At 32.5% G+C, this 22912-nt stretch overlaps 2 protein-coding genes across 2 annotated transcripts in view; one reads left to right on the top strand and one right to left on the bottom strand.

Moving 5' to 3' along the window:
• LOC114325692 (uncharacterized) overlaps positions 1-15413 on the bottom strand; it is a 357661-nt gene extending 342248 nt beyond the window's left edge. Inside the window, exons 1-2 of the mRNA XM_050657110.1 lie at positions 14876-15413; positions 284-1105 (exon numbers count right to left, since the gene is read on the bottom strand). Coding sequence (XP_050513067.1) covers positions 284-1105; positions 14876-15293 — 1240 coding nt within the window. The 5' untranslated portion in view covers positions 15294-15413. The remainder of the gene's footprint in view (positions 1-283; positions 1106-14875) is intronic.
• The window catches only part of LOC114348105 (uncharacterized), a 300717-nt gene that overhangs the window by 213731 nt on the left and 64074 nt on the right, over positions 1-22912 (top strand). The gene's annotated exons all lie outside the window — the stretch shown is intronic.

Raw genomic sequence — 22912 nt, 5'->3', positions numbered from 1 at the left:
TAACTATTAACTAACTTTTGTTTGTTGTTTCTTTTCACACAAATTTTAAAACGCAACAACCATAAATAATCTAACTACAGCTGTGCCACAGCCGCCATACTGAATAATTTTTGACATGTCATTTGAACATCCAATCAGAACAAAGTTATAATGCGCATGCGCCCGGTCGCTAGGTTTTCCCATATAAAAATTTACCCTCTATCGCCGGTAAAGAAGTATAACTTCAAAAATAAAAGGTTTATTGGCAGATAAAAGAAACAAAGCAAGTATTTATACTATTTTTATTCTAACCAACCCCGTTTAAATGCCTGTTGAAACATAAAAATAATTTTATCTTTTGCAGTGGGGCTGACATTTTCAATTTTCAATGAATACATTTGGTCGTTTCCACCTACGTCAGTGTTTGGATGTATAATACCCAAAACCATAAAAATAACTTGATAGACCACACTTTCAGACACTCTTTTAATACTTTCCAAAAACTGATCATAGCTGTATTTACTATCTACTATTCCAGATTTCTTTAAAGTGCTACTAAATATTTCGTAGTAATATTTAAGAAGATATTCGAAGTGACTCCGAAGGTACTCTATTTGAACGCTAGTAATGAGGAAAAATATGAGATCCGTAGCACAGCTGACCGATCTATACATTTGAAAATCAACAAACACAGTTTGTACTGGATTTCCGTCTTCAAACGTTTGCATTACATTATTGGTCCACATATCGTAATGCACCAAAGTCTCAAAATCATCTCTCACCATCTTCCCAAAGAAATTATCAGTATTTTTTGCAAGGCTTGCTTTCAACTGTACAATGAAGCTTTTAAACTGTCTTAATTGACTCCTACACTCTTCATCAGTTTTTAATATGTCTTCGACTAGAGTCAACAAGTTTACAGGCTGCTCAAAAAATTCAGCTCTTTTCTTCAAATCAGGGTCGTTTGGTTTTAGACCTTGAGCATTGGATCTAATTTTAGCCTCATATGTTTCTGGCTCAAGAAGCCTCATCGCTAACAGCTCAGCATGTAACATCGCCATGTTGTTGAGGACTAACTTCGCTCCATTTAAATCAAATCCTTTCATGCGGTCCAAATTTTTAAATCCTACAACAAAAATAAATATTACTTATTTTGTTAGAAACCTATTTCTTAAATTATTATGTTTTGTAATCTGAGAACGATTTCCGAAGAGAAAATCGAAACGTCAAAATAAACTTATTTTAAAGTAAAGTTGTGGCATATTCCCAATAGAAATATTACCTAAATTGTATTATTAATATTGGCAATAAGTAACTGTAACGAAACAGATAATTCGTACCCATAGCTATAGTATATAACGATGGTTAAGAGCACAGATATAGTATGTCCACTTTTTGCTGATTTTAAGATAACATTATAAAAATATTCAGTAGGGTCATATGAATGTTCTGCATAATTATTGTAAGTCCAGAATGATTGTAAATGGGTTAAACGGCCTTGCCAAAATATAGTATTTCCCATTTGTACTAAAAACCGACTTGCACAGATATTTTATGTCCGTTTGGAAGTGTACAAACATAGTATGTTTCGGGACATACAATATTAGTGCTCACGCGATCAAACTTATCATGGCTGTAAATACTGTTTGTCCGGACATGCAGTAACATACCTTATGTTGTATGTCCATACACATTTTCAAAAAAAATATTTTTTAACCCAATAATACATAGTATTTTAAAAACTATCTACATTAAGCTAATAATTATACCCGAACATATTACCCAAACATTATGATATATCGGTATATCAGCAGTATCAAACAAAAAGTAACGCGAAAACTTCAAAACGTTCTCCTCAAGATATTTGGACATACTACAGGGTGTAACAAAAATACAGGTCATAAATGTAATCACATATTCTGGGACCAAAAATAGTTCGATTGAACCTAACTTACTTTAGTACAAATGAGCACATAAAAAAAGTTACAGCCCTTTGAAGTTACAAAATGAAAATCGATTTTTTCCAATATATCGAAAACTATTAGAGATCTTTCATTGAAAATAGACATGTGGCATTCTTATAGTAGTAGTATCTTAAGAAAAAATTATAGTGAAATTTGGACACCCCATAAAAATTTTATGGGGGTTTTGTTCCTTTAAACCCCCCAAACTTTTGTGTACGTTCCAATTTATTTATTATTGTAGTACCTTTAGTTAAACACAATATTTTAAAAAGTTTTTTGCCTCTTAGTACTTTTTCGGAAAGTCAGTTTTTATCAAGATATTTTGAATATTTGTCAAATCCACCACATTGTATATGGCTAAGTACGATTATGGAGACTTGGTAATAATATGAAAATTTATTTATGATTTACATTTTTAGGTATATTCTGAACCATATTAAAACAGAAGTAATATCTCGATAAAAAGTGCCTTCTCGAAAAAATACAAAGAGGCAAAAAAGTTTTAAAAATACTGTGTTTAACTAATTGTACCGCAGTAAAAGCTTAATTGGAACATACACAAACACTGCGGGGGTTTAAAAGAACAAAACCCTCATAAAATTTTTATGTAAACATATTAAAAAAGAAGCCGCAACCCGATAAAAGCTGCCTTATCGAAAAAATACTAATAGGCAAAAAAGTTTTAAAAATATTGAATTTAACTAATGGTACCACAATAATAATTTAATTACGTACACAAAAGTTTGGGGGGTTTAAGGGAACAAAACCCCATAAAATTTTTATGGGGTGCACAAAGTTCACTATAATTCTTTTTTAAGATGTTCCTGTCATAAGAATGCCACATGTCCATTTTCAATAAAAAATCTCTAATAGTTTTCGATATATTCGAAAAAATCGATTTTCATTTTGTAACTTCAAAGGGCTGTAACTTTTTTTATGTGCATATTTGTACTAAGGTAAATTAGGTTCATTCGAACTATTTTTGGTCTCAAAATATGTGACTTAATTTATGACCTGTATTTTCGTTACACCCTGTATATCTGCGCTCTTAACCATCGACAAAGTACTATTTATTTATGATGTAAATAAAAAAGACAGCGCCATAGAAAAAAACGCACCGAAATTAGGTTAGTCGAAGGGATAACTATAACCAGGGGATTTAGGGGAAAAAAATCGATTTTTAAAACAGCGCCTAGAATCTTTCAACTTTTACCTTCTGTTCAGGTTGATGTCATGAAAAAAGTCTACAATAGAAAAATGTCAAAATAAGTGGCGAACATGTCAAAATAAGTGATTTCTTCTTCTTCTTCTTCTTCTTCTTCTTTTATATAGGCAGTACTGCCTGTTTTTCTGCAACGGTGCCTTTCATTCTGCTCCTAATTTGTCATTCCATCTTTTCCTTGGGCGTCATATACTTCTCCTGCGTAACAGTGACTTGTGCCTGGCTATTCTTACTATCCTTGATTCAGACATCCTGCTTATGTGCTCACTCCACTCTTCTTTTCTGTTCTTTACCCAGGTATTTATATTTTCTACCCCACATATGCGTCTGATTTCCTCACTTCTTACCCTATCCTGTAGTCCTTTTCCAGCAATCCTTCTATATATAATAAGCGAGTCTTCTACAGCTGTCAGCGCTTCTCGTATCCTAATTTCCAGATTATGACCTGATATTATTGGATTATTTAGGTAAATAAGGAAGTTTTCATAATATGAAGATTTTTTAAACTGGCCGTTAGTAGGTACAGGTGGCCGATTTGACAGGTGACCGATAACACAGGTTTTACTGTATTTCTTCTTCTTCATGTACCATGTCCTTTCAGAACGTTGGTTACCATCATAGCTATCTTAATTTTATTCACTGCCACCCTAAATAGCATGCTTGAATCAACACCATACCAATCTCGCAAGTTCTTGAACCATGAGGTTCTTCTGCGTCCTGGACTGCGTTTGCCTGCTATTTTTTCTTGCATAATATTTTGTAGCAACCTATATTTGGGACCTCTCAATACATGTCAGAAGTACTCCAGCTTTCTCTGCTTGATGCTTTTTATGATCTCAGTAGTCTTGCTGAGACATTCTAGTATTGTGGAGTTTCGAATTTTCTCCACCCAGGAAACTTTTAAAATTCTTCTATAGAACCACATTTCGAGAGCCTCAAAGCGATTTAGATCGATTTTATTCACAGTCCAGGACTAGACACCAAAGTAAGATCGAAAACACGTAGCAGCGAAGTAGGCGGATCCTCAATGCCAATTTTAGGTCTCTGTTACATAACACCTTGGACATCCTTCTAAAAGCCGCTCTAGCCTGCTCTATCCTAGATCTAATTTCGCCGTGACTTTCTGCGTTACAATTTAGTTGCTGTCCAAGGTAAAAGATTTTATCAACTTGCTCAAGTTTGGTGTTATTTACATATATAGAAGGTTTTATATGCTGCTGTTTACTTATTACGAGTATTTTGGTTTTCCATATGTTCAGATCCAGACCTGCCTCCCTACAAATCTCAACGACACTATCAAGTAGTGTTTGCAGATCTTCTTGACTAGAAGGTAGGAGTACTGTATAGTCCGCATATCGCAATTATTGATGACTTCACCGTTCACAAGTATTCCTTCTTGTTTTTCAGAAAGAGCTTTTCTGAAAATTCTTTCGGAGTAAACGTTGAAAAGCAGTGGTGACAAGAGGCATCCCTGCCGTACTCCTCTTTTAATATTAAGAGCCTGTAATTCCACACCATCTACTGAAACTTATGTTGTTTGATTTCAATATAAATTTGCAATTATTGGAACATCTCTGCCGTCCAAGCCTATGTCTTTTAGAGCTTCGATCAATATAGAGTGCTTAACACGATCAAATGCCTTTTGGAAGTCAATAAAGCAACAGTATATGTCTACAGATATATCTCGACATCTTTGAGCAAGTACGTTTATTCCAGACAATGCCTCTCTCGTTCCAAACCCGTTACGGAAACCAAACTGTGTGTCATCCAGGTATTCCTCGCATTTATTGTAGATACGACCATGTATTACCTTCAGAAAAATTTTAAATAAATGGTTTAACAAACTTATGGTTCTATAATCAGCACAGGTTTTTGCTGTTGTCTTCTTAGGTAGAGCTATAAACAGTGAATTAGACCAGCCATTAGGAAGTTGTCCGCTGGTATAAATGGTATTGAAAAAGGAGGTGATAGCCTCTAAAACATTGCTATCATTTATAAGCTTGTATATTTCAGATGAAATTTCATCAGGACCAGTTGCTCTACCATCTTTTGATGACTGTATGGCTTTTATTACCTCAGAGCGCGATATTAGGGGTCCGTCGCAGTTAGTAATATCGGCTGGTGAACTACTCCTATCGTCTTCGAATAGGTTCGTAACGTAATTTTCCAATTCTTTAAGTTTGTCCTCTACTTCAAATATTACTTTACCCTGTTCATCTTGTAGCAATGCAGTTTGTTTCCTATTGAAGGTACCAGCCGCTTCTTTCACTTTTTTATACATGATTGTCATATTTGTTTTCAAGTTCTTCAATGTCTTGACACTGTTCGGCTAGATGTTGAGAGAGAACTTCACACAAGAACTAAATCATCGGCATATGCAACTAATTGTGTTGAGGAGTGGGCTATAGTTCCTTTAATTATGCTGGACTTGACTGTTCCTTCTACTGCTATGTTGAATAATGTGGTTGACAGGGAATCGCCTTGTCGCACTCCTGTTTCTATTGCAATTGATTTTGTGCTACCTTCTTCTGTTGTTACTTTTGCTCGAGATCCATCCATGGTCATTTTTGTTAATCTGATTAATTTTGCTGGTATATCTTGATTTTTCATTTTAATAATTTATTTCTTCCAATACACTCAAAGGCTTGTCTGAAGTCTACGAAGAGGATGTGGAGTTCTATGCTGTGTTCGTGGCATTTTTCGATTGTTTGTGTAACTACGTGGATCGCATCTGTAGTGGATCTGCCTTCTTTGAATCCTTGCTGGTAGTCCCCAATTTATTATCTGTGAATTAAGTGACTTTTTGTTCGATGAGGGCTGTTAGAATTTTATTTGTTGTACTCAGTAGAGATATCAGATGTAAAAAGACTTTATTATTTGTTTAAAATAAACGTATTTTAAGCTGGCCAAATAATTGAAAACGGTTACGTAAGAAAAGCTTTACCAACATTGTTAAGAAATAAAATACTTCTTAACAGGGATTTTCATACAACAACTAATTATACGGTACATTTACTTACATCATTAGCGGCGCAAATTATGACTAAGTTACAGTCAAACAATAAACAAATAAAAAACCAAGGACTAAAAGACGGTTTCCTGATAACAAAAACGTTTTTCAATGTTTATAATGACAGGATTATAGAAAACTGGGATCAAAATTCGGACAGGTACTCAAATCAATCAACATATAAAATAAAAACAATGCTGTTTATCCATGATAGCTCCAAATAATACAGGGTGTAACGACAATACAGGTCATAAATAAAATCACATATTTTGAGACCAAAAATGTTCGAATGAACCTAATTTACCTTAGTACAAATATGCACATAAAAAAAGTTACAGCCCTTTGAAGTTACAAAATGAAAATTGATTTTTTCAAATATATCGAAAACTATTAGAGATTTTTTATTGAAAATGAACATGTGGCATTCTTATGGCAGGAACATCTTAAAAAGAATTATAGTGAAATTTGTGCACCCCATAAAAATTTTATGGGGGTTTTGTTCCTTTAAACCCCTCCAAACTTTTGTGTACGTTCCAATTAAATTTTTATTGTGGTACCATTAGTTAAATTCAATATTTTTAAAACTTTTTTGCCTCTTAATATTTTTTCGATAAGGCAGTTTTTATCGAGTTGCGGCTGCTTTTTTAATATGTTTACATAAAAATTTTATGGGGGTTTTGTTCCTTTAAACCCCCCAAATGTTTGTGTATGTTCCAATTAAGCTTTTACTACGGTACCATTAGTTAAACACAGTATTTTTAAAATTTTTTGCCTCTTTCTATTTTTTCGAGAAGGCACTTTTTATCTAGATATTACTTCTTTTTTAATATGGTTCAAAATATACCTAAAAATGTAAATCATAAATAAATTTTCATATTATTACCAAGTCTCCATAATCGTACTGTGGTGGTACACAAAAATGTGTGGTGGATTTGACAGATATTCAAAATATTTCGATAAAAACTGACTTTTCGAAAAAGTACTAAGAGGCAAAAAATTTTTTGAAATGTTGTGTTTAACTAATGGTACTATAGTAATAATTAAATTGGAACGTACACAAAAGTTTGGGGGGGTTTAAAAGAACAAAATCCCCATAAAATTTTTATGGGGTGTCCAAATTTCACTATAATTTTTTCTTCAGATACTACTACCATAAGAATGCCACATGTCTATTTTCAATAAAAGATCTCTAATAGTTTTCGATATATTGGAAAAAACCGATTTTCATTTTGTAACTTCAAAGGACTGTAACTTTTTTTGTGTGCACATTTGTACTAAGGTAAGTTAGGTTTAATCGAACTATTTTTGGTCCCAGAATATGTGACTACATTTATGACCTGTATTTTTGTTACACCCTGTATATGATCCAAAATTGTGAAAATGAAATACAAATACATATCTACCTACTGTATCTACGCTCTGTTTTTAAACCAGGAGAAGTAAACCAAAAAGACAGACACCCAAGAAAGACACCAGAAAAATCAACAAATACATTTTCTTTTTTGATTGATCATGTCTGCCTCCGAGGGTAATCCATAAATATTATATTATACAAATACGTCCCTAAAGAGTTCGAAAAACAACTGATTGCTAAGTATATAAAAGCAGAATAAAAATCTAAAAATTAAAGGAATAACGCAGAAAATACAAAAAATCGCCGATATCATTTAATTCACCAAGGAAATGCCAATAGTGTCAAAATTTCCTAACAGTGGACTAAACTTGGCTGAGGTGTTGGACCAATTACAAACAAGCATTACAGCGCGGTAAAGGCTATATAGCGGGACAAGATGGTCAAAAATTCCCCCGCACCGATCAGCCCAGCTACTTATGTTTTCGATAAAGGATATTCATGCAAATTTTTAGCTTCCCAGAGGTCCTAAAACCTCTTAAATCGAGAAAAGAAGAATTTTTAGGTTTTGTTTTTTTGTGAGCGTAATTTTAACCTTTAACTACCCGCGCATCAAGTTATAACATAACTACACGCGTGGCGTACTTTGTACGCCACAAGAAAATACACTTGAAAACAGCGGATTTGATTAATTTTTTTTTTAAATACACTTAGTTGTTTGTTATAAACCTTATTCGGCATCAGTGAATACTTGGAGTTCCTTTTCAGTAAGCCAATTGGGATTTATAACTGGAATCATGGAATAACTGGATTCCATGATAAATAAAATTACTAATAAAAAATTTTTTTAAATGTGATTTTTTACAGGAGAAAAAGTATTGTTTACAAAGAAAAATATATTTTTTGCCATAATGACTAAAAAACAATTACAATGTACTTATATTACGACTTATAGTAATATAATCCTGGGGTATATTGTTCACCACCGGAAACAACAAATAATAAAATGTAAATTACGATCTTTCCAGAACGCCGATTATAACGAAACTAAAACCAAATTGTAAAGCACATTCCAGTGATAGGTAGAAAAATAAGCAAGGTCAAAAATTAAATTTTTAAATATATTTCCAGTAGAATTCTTATACCTGGCGTACTAAGTACGCCAGCGCGTGTAGTTAAAGGTTAACTTAAAAAATCTGAAAAAATTCAAGACGATGTATATTTTGAATACAAAACTATTTTTTTCAGATTTTTGTAATAAAAAATGAGCTTAGGATGTTTTCGAAATTTTCAAAAAAATTTTAGGTTATGTAAATATGATTTGGCCAACTTCTAAATAGTATTTTTTTGTGTATTTTTTGTCTTTCTTTTAAATGGCAGAGGCAGAATTTTTAATATCTGAGCGGAAAGAACAAAAAAAATTTAAAAAACCGTTTTTGGCTGACTCGAGATGCATCTCGGGACAGCCAATTTTATGATTTAGGATCCTGACTACAACAACTGAAAAAACACTAAAAGTGTGAATTTTGTCATAAAATTTGGTATATGGGCTTATAATAAAATTTGGAACATCTTTTCCAAATAACTTTTTTCGATATCTCTAACGCGAAGCAAAGCGAATCGCATATCGAAAATTCACCCGGTTTGTGGATTCGCAGTAGACCGCGTTTAAAATTTAAATTTCAGTTGACTATTTTAAAAATTGTGAACCATCAACCTGTATGACTGTGCCAAATTTCAAATCTGTATATATTATGATAGCCGAAATATAGGGGTGTCTTCATCTTAAATGCGACACACTGTATATTATCAATTTGATAATTTATTGCAACTAATATAGTCGTATTTTTTATACCTAGATTCAAAATATACATTCGAAATACTGACTAATTCACTAATTTTATCATAAAAAGTTCAAATTGATTGCACTGAAGTATTGAACCAATTAATACGAATTAATATAATATGAATATAGTAATTATAACATACATAGTGAGTTTTATGTATAGAAACCCTCAATTATCTCGGAAACGTCTTGCACGATTTTTATAGGTTTTGGTGGGTAGGGGTTTTCTAATGCAGCCGATATTATAGTTATAATTACATTGTTGTCAGATGTTCCTTTTTTCTGGAAATCTAATGAACTTTCTTATTTCAAATTGAACACCCTGTATATTTTTAGCGTTCAATTAATCAATATATAATCAATTTGAAATAAGAAAGTTCATTAGATTTCCAGAAAAAAGGGACATCTGACAACAATGTAATTATCACTATAATATCGGCTGCAATAGAAAACCCCTACCCACCAAAACCTATAAAAATCGTGCAAGACGTTTCCGAGATAATTGAGGGTTTCTATACATAAAACTCACTATGTATGTTATAATTACTATATTCATATGATATTAATTCGTATTAATTGGTTCAATACTTCAGTGCAATCAATTTGAACTGTTTATGATAAAATTAGTGAATTAGTCAGTATTTCGAATGTATATTTTGAATCTAGGTATAAAAAATACGACTATATTAGTTGCAATTAATTATCAAATTGATAATATACAGTGTGTCGCATTTAAGTTGAAGACACCCCTATATTTCGGCTATCATAATATATACAGATTTGAAATTTGGCACAGTCATACAGGTTGATGGTTCACAATTTTTAAAATAGTCAACTGAAATTTAAATTTTAAACGCGGTCTACTGCGAATCCACAAACCGGGTGAAATTTCGATATGCGATTCGCTTTGCTTCGCGTTAGAGATATCGAAAAAAGTTATTTGGAAAAGATGTTCCAAATTTTATTATAAGCCCACATACCAAATGTTATGACAAAATTCACACTTTTAGTGTTTTTTCAGTTGTTGTAGTCAGGATCCTAAATCCTAAAATTGGCTGTCCCGAGATGCATCTCGAGACAGCCAAAAACGGTTTTTTAAATTTTTTCGTTCTTTCCGCTCAGATATTAAAAATTCTGCCTCTGCCATTTAAAAGAAAGACAAAAAATACACAAAAAAATACTATTTAGAAGTTGGCCAAATCATATTTACATAACCTAAAAATTTTTTGAAAATTTCAAAAATTTATCCTAAGCTCATTTTTTATTACAAAAATCTGAAAAAATAAGTTTTATATTCAAAATATACATCCTCTTGAATTTTTTCAGATTTTTTAAGTTTACCTTTAACTACACGCGATGGCGTACTTTGTACGCCAGATATAAGAATTCTACTGGAAATATATTTAAAAATTTAATTTTTGACCTTGTTTATTTTTCTAACCTATCAATTTGGTTTTAGTTTCGTTATAATCGGCGTTCTGGAAAGATCGTAATTTACATTTTATTATTTGTTGTTTCCGGTGGTGGACAATATACCCCAAGATTATATTACTATAAGTCATAATATAAGTACGTATTTTAATTGTTTTTTAGTCATTATGGCAAAAAATATATTTTTCTTTGTAAACAATACTTTTTCTCCTGTAAAAAATCACATTTAAAAAAATTTTTTATTAGTAATTTTATTTATCATGGAATCCAGTTATTCCATGATTCCAGTTATAAATCCCAATTGGCTTACTGAAAAGGAACTCCAAGTATTCACTGATGCCGAATAAGGTTTATAACAAACAACTAAGTGTATTTTTTCAAAAAAAATTAAACAAATCCGCTGTTTTTAAGTGTATTTTCTTGTGGCGTACAAAGTACGCCACGCGTGTAGTTATGTTATACCTTGATGCGCGGGTAGTTAAAGGTTAAAATTACGCTCACAAAAAAATAAAACCTAAAAATTCTTCTTTTCTCGATTTAAGAGGTTTTTGGACCTCTGGGAAGCTAAAAATTTGCATGAGGGCATAATTTTATATCCTTTATCGAAAACATAAGTAGCTGGGCTGATCGGTGCGGGGGAATTTTTGACCAACTTATCCCGCTATATAGCCTTTACCGCGCTGTAATGCTTTTTTGTAATTGGTCCAACACCTCAGCCAAGTTTAGTCTACTGTTAGGAAATTTTGACACTATTGGCATTTCCTTGGTGAATTAAATGATGTCGGCGATTTTTCCACATTTCCCCCACAAATTTGGGCAAAGAATAGCACATCTATATATAGAACAACTAATTCTTGTGAGGGATTTCATTCAAAATTTTAAAATTATTGTTTGTCTGCACATCCTAATATTTTTTTGTTTGTTGAAACATTAAAGCGCATTCAAACCGATTATTATATAAAAATAAATTCTGAATATTACAAAATATTTCTAGAAATGTAGATACCTCCAGCAAATATATTTTTCTCGAACAGAAAATTAACCAGTATAACAGGGGTGAAATTTCATGATACAATTTCGTTAAATGTGTTAGTTATAAATTCGGTGCTTTTTAATATCATATATTATATAAAAATAAACTGTTAGTTGATATTACGTTTATTATATTTCCCTGCTTACCTAATATTTATTAAGCTATCCTCTGACCGCAATTGGGTTGGCTAATTAAGAAATGAAACGCAATTCGGACTAGACGTTTTCGGTGGCCAGGTAAGCAAAATATTCGGGACGCAATTCGACAAGGCCCAAGAAACGGAACGCAATTCGGACTAGACGGACGCAAGAGCTCCCATGACTTTGTTTCTGCGATATTAGGGATTTTACAGCAGCCATCAAATATTATACTTGCATACAGTCCATCGAGTTCTGGTACATTCTTAACATACTTCTCATGAATTTTGTTCAAAGACAAATTCTTATCCCATACCATTTTATGTAACAGAAATTCACCATCGATAACAATGATTTCTGTGACTCTTATTGGAGGATCGCTCTGCTGGTGTAAAGGCTTTAAACAAAGATGACTTGGTACCTTTTTTATGCTATCCTCAGCGAATAATGCCAATGGAAAAGTTTCTCTCGAAATGTAAAGCTGTATGTACGACTCTTAAAGCGTATATTGTAGAAAATTGAGCAGTGTATTTTGAAGGATAAATACTTATTATTTACATACTGTCATTGTCACTGCCAAATCTTAAAATTTGTCAGATAGCTTATTCTATTCAACCTCAAAAAATGGCTCCACATGCTAGCAAAGAACTAAAAGCAAGAATTGTAACGAAATTAGAAGATGCTTGGTCACTATCTGCCATAGCGAACCATTTTATATACTTTTAACGAGTTTTTATAATATAATATAAAAATAAAATAATATTATTATATAATATATTATATAATATTATATTATGTATCGTATATATAACATTACATTATGTATTATATATTATACCTAATATAAAAAAAATATTATTTTTTACATGTTTACGATTATTTTTGAAATTTTTCTTTATAACTTTTTTTCTTTTACATTTAGGTATATATTATGTTTTATAATAAAAAAAGCTTATTTTGTTTACTTTAAAATGGTGTATTAAAAAAATTCTAGGATTATTTTTGAATAAGATATTATTTTTCAAAATGTAATAAGTACTTGCAACGGTTTTTTATTTTAGGGTTATTTTTTAAATTTCTTATTATACCTTTTTTTTCTTGTACATCAATATACTATATATTGCTCAATAAAGAGGGCTTACTTTCTGTTCTTAAAATGGTGCATCATCTACATCATCATCAAACATTAGTCTTAGAAAACATCACTTTAGTTAAAATTATTTAAACGTTGACATTTAAAAAATTTTCAAAATCAAAGTCCATCTCTTCGTTAGCATTAGCTTCAATATCTTCCTCTGACACCTCAGTTATCTCAGTCACCTCAGAACTATCTCAGTTCCCAAAATTAGTACCCATGCACATGCACCCTTTGCAGAATATTGGACAACTAATTCCTATCTTCCTACAACCGCAGTTTTTTGTACATCCTTTGGTACATTTACATGCTATTTTTTCAAGCAAAGCTTGTGGTGTAGGAGCTTTGACTGTGGAATTAATGGAATTAATCCAGCTTTTCAAGTTTGCCCGGCCGAGTCAAGTGGATCCAAAGTATTACCTATAAAAAATAAGATTCAATCATAACACACAATCACATAAAAAAGTTATAATGAGAAATTTAAAAAATAATCCTAAAATCAAAAATCGTTGCAAGTACTTATTACATTTTGAAAAAGCATATCTTATTCAAAAATAATCCTAGAATTTTTTGTAATACACCATTTTAAAGTAAACATAATAAGATTTCTTTTTATTATAAAATATATATCTAAATGTAGAAAAAGAAAGTTATAATGGGAAATTTAAAAAATAATCGTAAAAAATATAAACACACGTTAAAAGTATAAAATCTTCAAAAAGATAACCTCTTTAAAAGAAGTCGTACAACATTATACAGTAGAACATTTTAAAGGTAATTGATTTCTATTCCTCTTACATGTCCCATCGCATATGCCTAAAGTAACGTAGAAAAAAGTTACAGAACAATATTTGCGAAATAACAAGGAATATTGCCCAAAATTGCTGTGAGTGGCGAAATTTGAAAAATCATATTTCGAAAACTGTAAATCCTAATGACCTCTACCGTACATCATTTTAAAGAGAAAATATGTAAGTATTTTTCTGTGAAGCAATATCTATACCTGTATCCCCGTGGAAAAAAGTTATGGAAAAAAAAAGCAAAATTTCTTTCTTTTGGGTTTCTTTGTGCTTTTTCTTTTGAATAAATTTTTGTAAAGAAAAATATCTTTGACTTTAAAAAGTTATATTTAGATAGGAAATTTAACCAGGAACAATTTTTATGTAGACGTTTTTGTACCAAAAGTGCATAGAACTCACCGTAATGTAACCTGTGCCCAGGGACTAATTCACCCATTTCTCAAAAATGCACCCCTTTAAATGGTAGCACTCCGCGGTTTTTTCATATTTGACCATATGAAATAATAAAACCCCGTTAATGTTGTAGTTCCTTTCTGTAGTACATAATCAATTACCTATAAGCCTTATTCGCTTAACAACCCTCAATAAAATTGCTCTGTTGTTATTTTATTATAAAATGATCAGAAAAATAATAATGCCGAAAAGAAAATTTTTTCAAAAATTTTCAATTATTTTTGTTTACAACTTTTTGGTTTTCCATTTTAAGAAAAAAATATAATGGAATAATGTTGTAGACAATTCAATTTGTTATAAAATAATGGTATATAAATTTTTTGTAGGGTTGTCAGTTTACGAGATACGGCGCGAAAACTCTTTGCACCAATTTTTTCAAGATAGCCCTTTTGGTAGAAGGGTGGTGAACCCACAAACTTTAACTTAAGTTTTTACTAATCTACCAAGGCTATAAAAAAGCGATGAGATTTTCTTCTTGTTAAAAATGTATAATACAAATAAAAAAACAATTTACCTGCTGGTGATAAATCCTCCAAAATCAAAACAGCATCTGTGTCAGCTACATCGCTACCGTTGAGATTAAGCCTACCCGCTATAAACTTTGGAAATAAATCTAGAACCGGCAAATTATGTCTTCTCTGAAATTCCTGTATAACAGGAATCACTTCTTTATAAAACACCACTTCATTCTTGGTGATTATGGCTGTGGTTCCTCCATTAACAATCTCAGCATCAATCACCAATTTCGCCACCATGGACAACTCTTCTTCTTTCCCCGTAGTATCATTTTTTAGAGTAACGTTAATCCGAATAATTTCACTCATGTAATTCTCTCCCGGTGCTGTAACATTGCTCACTTTTGTATCTACCACACTCTTACTAGGCCCAATATAGTCCCTAATAAGCTCCTTGAACTCATTAATTTTATTCATTGTAGCCGGATATGCTTGACTGACAAAAGGTTAAAATTTAACCTGCCTTACGAAATTTTTCGTGCTTTTACTCTACCAGTGACATCGTAATACAGTACCGTAACCAATGTTTCAATTTCGAGTATTTATAGAACAATTGTTAGATAGTCGTAGCGTTAGATATGGAACTAAATTTAGAAATGATTATGTCAAGTAATGCGTGCAGAAAATATTAAGCAAAGTAAATATTGTTTGTCGGAATACAAGTTTTCTTGTAGTCTTCAATTTTAGAGTGCATTACAAAAGTATTATCATATTTCTCGTAATAAATACAGTTTCATGACTAGTAGTCGAAGAGATAGAAGCGGATTTTGTGCGTGATAAGTAACATGGAAAATCTATATGGGGATATGTTAAACTAGTTATGTACATTACTTTCCCCAACGGCCGGAAACCAGAGTTGGGGCTGAGGGTAGATATAAGGGGTCAAAGTCGCGGTTTATATTATTTTTTTTGTGACGCTCTTAATAGAGATAGTGCACCAAAATTTGGGAATAAGTAGGTCATGACGTAACCAATTAAAATCTCCAGGGGCGAAAACCTGCGTGGCCGAGAAAGGGATGGGGGAAAAGGTGAATATAAAAATTATAATTGGGTTTTTTGTGACGTTCCTGATCGAGATAGTACACCAAAATTTGGGAATAAGTAGACCATGACGTAACTAAGTAAAATCCCCAGAGCCGGAAACCAGATTGGGGGACGAGGGTAGTTATAAGGGATTAAATTCGCGGTTTTTATTTTTTTTTGTGACGCTCATGATCGAGAAAGTGCACCAAAATATGGGAATAAGTAGGCCATGACGCAACGAATTAAAATCTCCAGCGACGGAACGCTGCGTGGCCGACAAAGGGGTGGGGACAGGGGTGAATATAAAAATTAAAAGGGGTTTTTTGTGACGTTCCTGATCGAGATAGTGCACCAAAATTTGGGAATAAGTAGGCCATGACCTAACTAAGTAAAATTCCCAAAGCCGGAAATCAGAGTGGAAGACGAGGATAGTTATAAGGGTTCAAAGTCGCGGTTTTTATTATTTTTTTTTTCTGACATTCATGATCGACATAGTGCACCAAAATTTGGGAATAAGTAGGCCATGACGTAGGTAATTAAAATCTCCAGGGGTGGAACGCTGCGTGGCCGACAAAGGGGTGGAGACAGGTGTGAATATAAAAATTATAATGGGTTTTTTGTAACGTTCCTGATGGAGATAGTGCACCAAAATTTGGGAATAAGTAGATCATTACATAACTAAGTAGAATCCCCAGAGCCGGAAACCAGAGTAGGGGACGAGGGTAGTTATAAGGGGTCAAATTAGCGGTTTTTTTTTAACGCTCATAATTACGCTTATGTAATTAATAATTAAATAAAAGGAGAACAAAAAATTACAGTTTTTTCGAATAAAATTTTTATCCCATGCCTGCATTTCTGTCACATTGGAACTACTAAAATCGTTTATCTATAACAAGAAGTCGAACTTAACTGACAAGATGTTATCACAATGCCTATTATTACAATATTGTGCTTTCGTCTTTGATAGTGTCACCTACTTCCGACGTACTGTTATTAAAGGTTCGCAAAACTTTCGAAAAACGGTGCAGCAAAATTTTGCTCGAATTAATATTAATGACACACTGATGTAGCTTCCTAATACTTACAATACTTATTACAATAATTATACATATATGCACATGTATATAATACAATAATTATAATTATTTGCATAAATCAATGTTATAAAAATTTTTTGAAAATGATAAGAAATTTTAATTTTTTCTTTATATTTTTTATGAAAATATTGTGACACCGTTTTTAAAAAAGCTAGCTGACCCCACCTAGCTGTCCGCCCGTTTGGATTTTGATTCTACCATGAATCAATTGTGCAAGTTACGGACATATTCTCGATGACGACCATAACCCAAAAATTTTGCGTATTCACCCTTGTCCGCCCCTGGAGATTTTATTTAGTTTTTTCATGATCTACTTATTCTCAAATTTCGGTACACTATCTCGTTAACGAAGCTCACAAAAAACCCCTATATTTGTATATTTAACCCTACCCACCACCCCTTTATACCCAAGTAGCGTTCCGCCCATGGAGGTTTTAGTTAGTTATGTCATGATCTACTTATTGCCAAAGTTTGGTGTACTATCTCGGTTACGAACGTCACAAAAAACCCTTATAATTTTTATATTCACCTCTGCCCCCACCCATTTGTCCCCCACACAGCGTTCCACCCCTGGAGATTTTACTTAGTTATGCCATAATCTACTTATTCCCAAATTTTGGGGCACTATCTCGATCACGAACATCACAAAAAACCACTTATAATTTATATATTCACCCCTGCCCCCACCCCTTTGTCGGACAGGCAGCGTTCGCCCTTAGAGATTTTACTTAGTTACGTCATGAACTAGTTATTCCCAAATTTTGGTGCACTATCTCGATCATGAGTGTCAGAAAAAAAAATAGTAATAACCGCGATTTTGACCCCTTATTACTACCCTCGTCCCCCACTCTGGTTTCCGGCTCTGGGGATTTAACTTAGTTATGTCATGGTCTACTTATTCCCAAATTTTGGTGCACTATCTCGATCAGGAACGTCACAAAAACCTAATTATAATTTTTATATTCAGCCCTTCCCCCACCCCTTTGTCGGCTACGCAGGTTTCCGCCCCTGAAGATTTTAATTAGCTACGTCATGACCTACTTATTCCCAAATTTTGGTGCACTATCCCTATCAAGAGCGTCACAAGAAAAATAATAAAAACCGCGACTTTGACCCCTTATATTTACCCTCGGCCCCAACTCTGTTTTCCGGCCGTTGGAGAAAGTAATCTACACAACTAGTTCAACATATGCCCGTATAGTTTTTCCATATTACTTATCACGCACAAAATCCGCTCCCAGCTCTTAGACTATAGGGAGCGGATTTTATGCTAAATGCATATTGCTTGCATATTTCGCTTATTTGAAAACTTTACCAAAGTTTGCATACTTTTAAAGAAACGTTCATATTATGTGTCTATTTAAAAACATTTTTGTCCAAACGAAAAAATTCTAATTTTTTTAATTGGACACAAAATATTACCCCGCACATGCTGTCATAATATATTTTCGGGAACTACCTCAAGTCGGCTCATTTACTACCTTTTAGGTTTTTCTTAGAAAACACAAGATCTTTACCCACAAAGTGCGTATAGTACGCAGTCATAAAATGATTGTAGGATGTTAAATACCCCATTGTTAAGACAATATTTACACATCCAAACATCGTTTTACTAGATTTAGATCAGATTCCGTAAATCAGTAAAATTAGTAACCTTTATTCAGTCAATGCGAATGCTTAATTTTTTGTATAAAAGTACTTCTTTATGTGAATAGTGCAATAGGCCGAAAGATTCTAGCCTGGTTTATTCGAGGATCAGAACCTATTCCCAGCTTCTTTACACCAATAGAAAACTATTCTGCAAAGCATGTAGTAAAATGATGAGTTTAAAATTTTTTTTCTTCCTTTTTTTTTCTTTAATAAATAATATCTGGCTGCTTCCTCAACATTTTAAGTTTAAAGAGTTTGAAAAAATCTGTGTTATTGTCGTAGATACCATCTCAGCGAAAATTTTTGGATACACATCACGTCGGGAGAGAACTACATAAGTCAAAATGCAAGAAGATGAGCGAATCGAAAGTTGATCAGTTACCTATTGATAATAGGCAATCGTTGATGACTTCAGCTAAACAATATAAAGGGAACCCCCCGTTAAGATAGGCAAAATGCCCTCACTCCCAGAATTCAATATATTTATTTTTTTACGTTCTATGCAATTAAAAAATGAGATAACGCGGATTTTTAGGTCGCCACCCCCCTTACCCCTCCCCCCACAGCCCAAAAAGGTAGATTTTTAGATTTATTTTTTTTTAGTTGGGTTGCAATTGATTTAAAAATTTCAAAAAATTCACACATGTATCTGAGACTTTTACAAAACATGTCCATTTTTTATGGACCCCTAGGTCGAGTGTACATAAACTCAAAAATTTTTTTAACTTTTTAAAGCTTATAACTTTTTCTTGGAGGGGGCTGCAGGTCCAGTTTTTTTTTGCATTTTGTGTATTTTTTCAAAAGCTATCTCTCTGATTTTTTTCAGATTTTTCCGTCAGGTGCGCCATCTTGAAAAATCCGGAAAACTGTTTTTTAGGGGGTTTTTGGGGATTTTCTCCATTTTATAGACTGCAACATAGATCAACTCAAGGTTTTGTTAATAGATTATGTAGAATTTGAAATAACTGAGTATCTTAGGACTATCAAAAATTGGACAAAACACCCCAAGCCCCCCAAAAACCATGTTTTTTAAGTTATATAAGGGTTTTTGTTGGCTTAATGATCTTTTTTGAGGTCGATACAGCCTAAAAATTTTGAATTTTTTTCATTTTTTTACTTTATATGTGATTAAAAAATAAGACTCATCGCATTTTTAGTCCACCACCCCCTCCCCCTGTCCCCACAAAAACGACAATTCTTCTATTTTTTTTATTTAGTTAAGTTGCAATTAATTTAAACATTTTATGAGGCTTCTAAAAAACATATCTATTTTTATAGACCCGTAGGTCAAGTGTACACATAACCTCAAAATTCCTTTTTTATTTTTTTAAAACGTATTTTTGACTTCGATCGATACTTGTTTTTCGAAATTTTTTAGAACGTCCAATGAATTGTACATCTCTCTCGTGGACGACCGCCTCAATACGTGCTTAGCGCTCATTTTCAATTATTAAAATTAATAGTTAGTAATAAAATAATGACAAAAATTTCTTCAGGCTCTTGTAGGGGGGCCTTAAACTATGAGTTGGTCACTTTCTGACTTTCCTAATAATAATTTTTAATCGAGTTATTAAGCCTTGAATATGGCCATTTTCGCGTTTTTCAAATTGTAAATCGCGTGTAACTCGACAACAGTCAATTTTAGAGCAAGATCACAAGAGACCTTTTTTGTTCAGGTTGATCCAGATAATCTAAAACAGATTTGTCCGAAGTGAAAAAATTGATTTTTTGAATTCGTTTAAAAAATTGTTTAAACAATTTTCCGACCGCGGTACAGGTGAATTTGTTTAAAGGACCTGTTTTTGAGTAAGTTTGTGCAAAAAAACGAATCGGAATAATTTACCTAATGGGGACAAGCATACGTCGTGGACTATTTGCATTATGAGCCAAATGTAGATGGTTTGGAAAACATTAAACAATATATATCTATGTAAGGTATGCTTTATTGTCAAAAAATTTTAACAATTTGTGGACAAAGCTTATACAAAATAAAAAATACAATAAAAAACAAAAAATAGTAAAAAACTACAAACAAAACAAAAACAGAAACAGACACCAAGTAAATGGCGTGAGTTATACTACTTAATATAATTTTACAGTTATTAAGTACACATTAAAAAATTAAAAATTTTGCAAACAATATGTATACAACGTCAGAGCAAAAAGAAGGCAAACGAGGAAAGGGGAAAGGGAAAGTATCTCTTGTATATATCTTGTAGATGCGAGTTGCGCAATCGGCAACATAACCATAGGCTGTTCTGTTGTTCGCATGTAGCTGCCATAGTATACTATTTATGACATGGAAGATATTCTACAAAAATCATCATGCCAGCAGAATGTCTTGCAAAACTGTTTGACAATACAGATGTTATACCTGTAATAGACGAAGACAGCGATGAAGACTTTAGAACTGTTAAGTGTAATACCAACGAATATAACTCTCCGAATACTCTATGAATATACCTATACGGAGCTATATATTCTTTGGTAATACTTTCCTCATTCTTTTTATGGTGTTTTATGTGGCAGTAAACGTGAAGCAAAGTGTCATTATAGGCAGAGATACATATAGGTTATGTAGATGGTACAAGCAGATGTTTGAATAATTAGAATATGTATAATGTAAGGTAATATTAGGGTACCTACTAAATACAAACTAATGAACAAAGGACAAAATGTTTTGATTCACAAAACTTCAAGAAGTATGATATATTAAAATGTACTTTTGTAATTTATAATTTAATAATTATTAACTATTCTAAATGGGAAATAAACCACAATTTAACTAAAAAATGATTTTATTAAGGTTTCGACGTCCACCACGTTGTAAAAATACAAAATATTAATAAATTAAACAAAAATGTAGCTTGGTAAAAAATCTTATCTTATAAATATCTAATAATTTAATTTAATCTGACTTATTTATATAGATCGCCCCGAACCCTTTCTTCAGTGCGTCACAGATTATCGAATTCTCTCTAACGCATTACAGATGGAAAATAAAATCATTTTTTAGTTAAATTGTGGCTTATTTCCCATTTAGAATAGTTAATTACAAAAATGCTACAAAGAAATAGCTTTAGAACAACATTTTCGATTTAATTGCAGGCCAACTTAAAAAAATAAAATCGAAAAATTTACGTTTTTGGCTGTGGGGAGGGGTAATAGGGGAAGTGGGCTAAAATTGCGGTGTGTCATAATTTTTTAATCACATAGAACGTAAAAAAATAAAAAAAATATTCAGGCTGTATCGACCTCAAAAAATATGATTAGACCCGCAAAACCCTTACAAAACTTTAACTAAATAAAAAAATAAAAGAAATGACGTTTTTGTGGGGGCAGGGGGGGGGGGGGTTGGTGGGCTAAAAATGCGATGAGTCTTATTTTTTAATCACTTAAAGTAAAAAAATGAAAAAAATTCAAAATTTTTAGGCTGTATCGACCTTAAAAAATATCATTAAGCCAACAAAAACCCTTATATAACTTAAAAAAACATGGTTTTTGGGGGGCTTGGGGTGTTTTGCCCAATTTTTGATAGTCCTAAAATACTCAGTTATTTCAAATTCTACATAGTCTATTAACAAAACCTTGAGTTGATCTATTATTTGGTCTATAAAATGGAGAAAATCCCCAAAAACCCCCTAAAAAACAGTTTTCCGGATTTTTCAAGATGGCGCACCTGACGTAAAAATCTGAAAAAAATCAGAGAGATAGCTCTTGATAAAATACACAAAATTCAAAAAAAATTGGACCTGCAGCCCCCTCCAAGAAAAAGTTATAAGCTTTAAAAAAGTTAAAAAAAATTTTGAGGTTATGTACACTCGACCTACGGGTCCATAAAAAAATGGAAATGTTTTGTAAAAGTATCAGATATATGTGTGAATTTTTTGAAATTTGTAAATCAATTGCAACCCAACTAAAAAAAATTAAATCTAAAAATCTACTTTTTTGGCTGTGGGGGGAGGGGTAAGGGGGGGTGGCGATCTAAAAATCCGCGTTATCTCATTTTTTAATTGCATAGAACGTAAAAAAAATAAATATATTGAAATCTGGGAGTGAGGGCATTTTGCCTATCTTAACGGGGGGTACCCTTTAATTCGGATTTATGCGAAGCGATGATTTGTGCAAACATACCTTTTAAAAACTGGAAAATCCTATGTTTAAAAGGTTTTTGAAAATATATTCCAACAAAAGTGTTCCCGATGTAATTACATTGAGAAAAAATTACGTACCTACTTCAAGTTTATAACGATACCATAAAAAAAA

Source organism: Diabrotica virgifera, chromosome 7 (assembly GCF_917563875.1).
Source record: "Diabrotica virgifera virgifera chromosome 7, PGI_DIABVI_V3a".
NCBI lineage: Eukaryota > Metazoa > Arthropoda > Insecta > Coleoptera > Chrysomelidae > Diabrotica > Diabrotica virgifera.
Note: the sequence above shows the minus strand (reverse complement) of the source record. Positions and strands in the feature narration are given on the sequence as shown.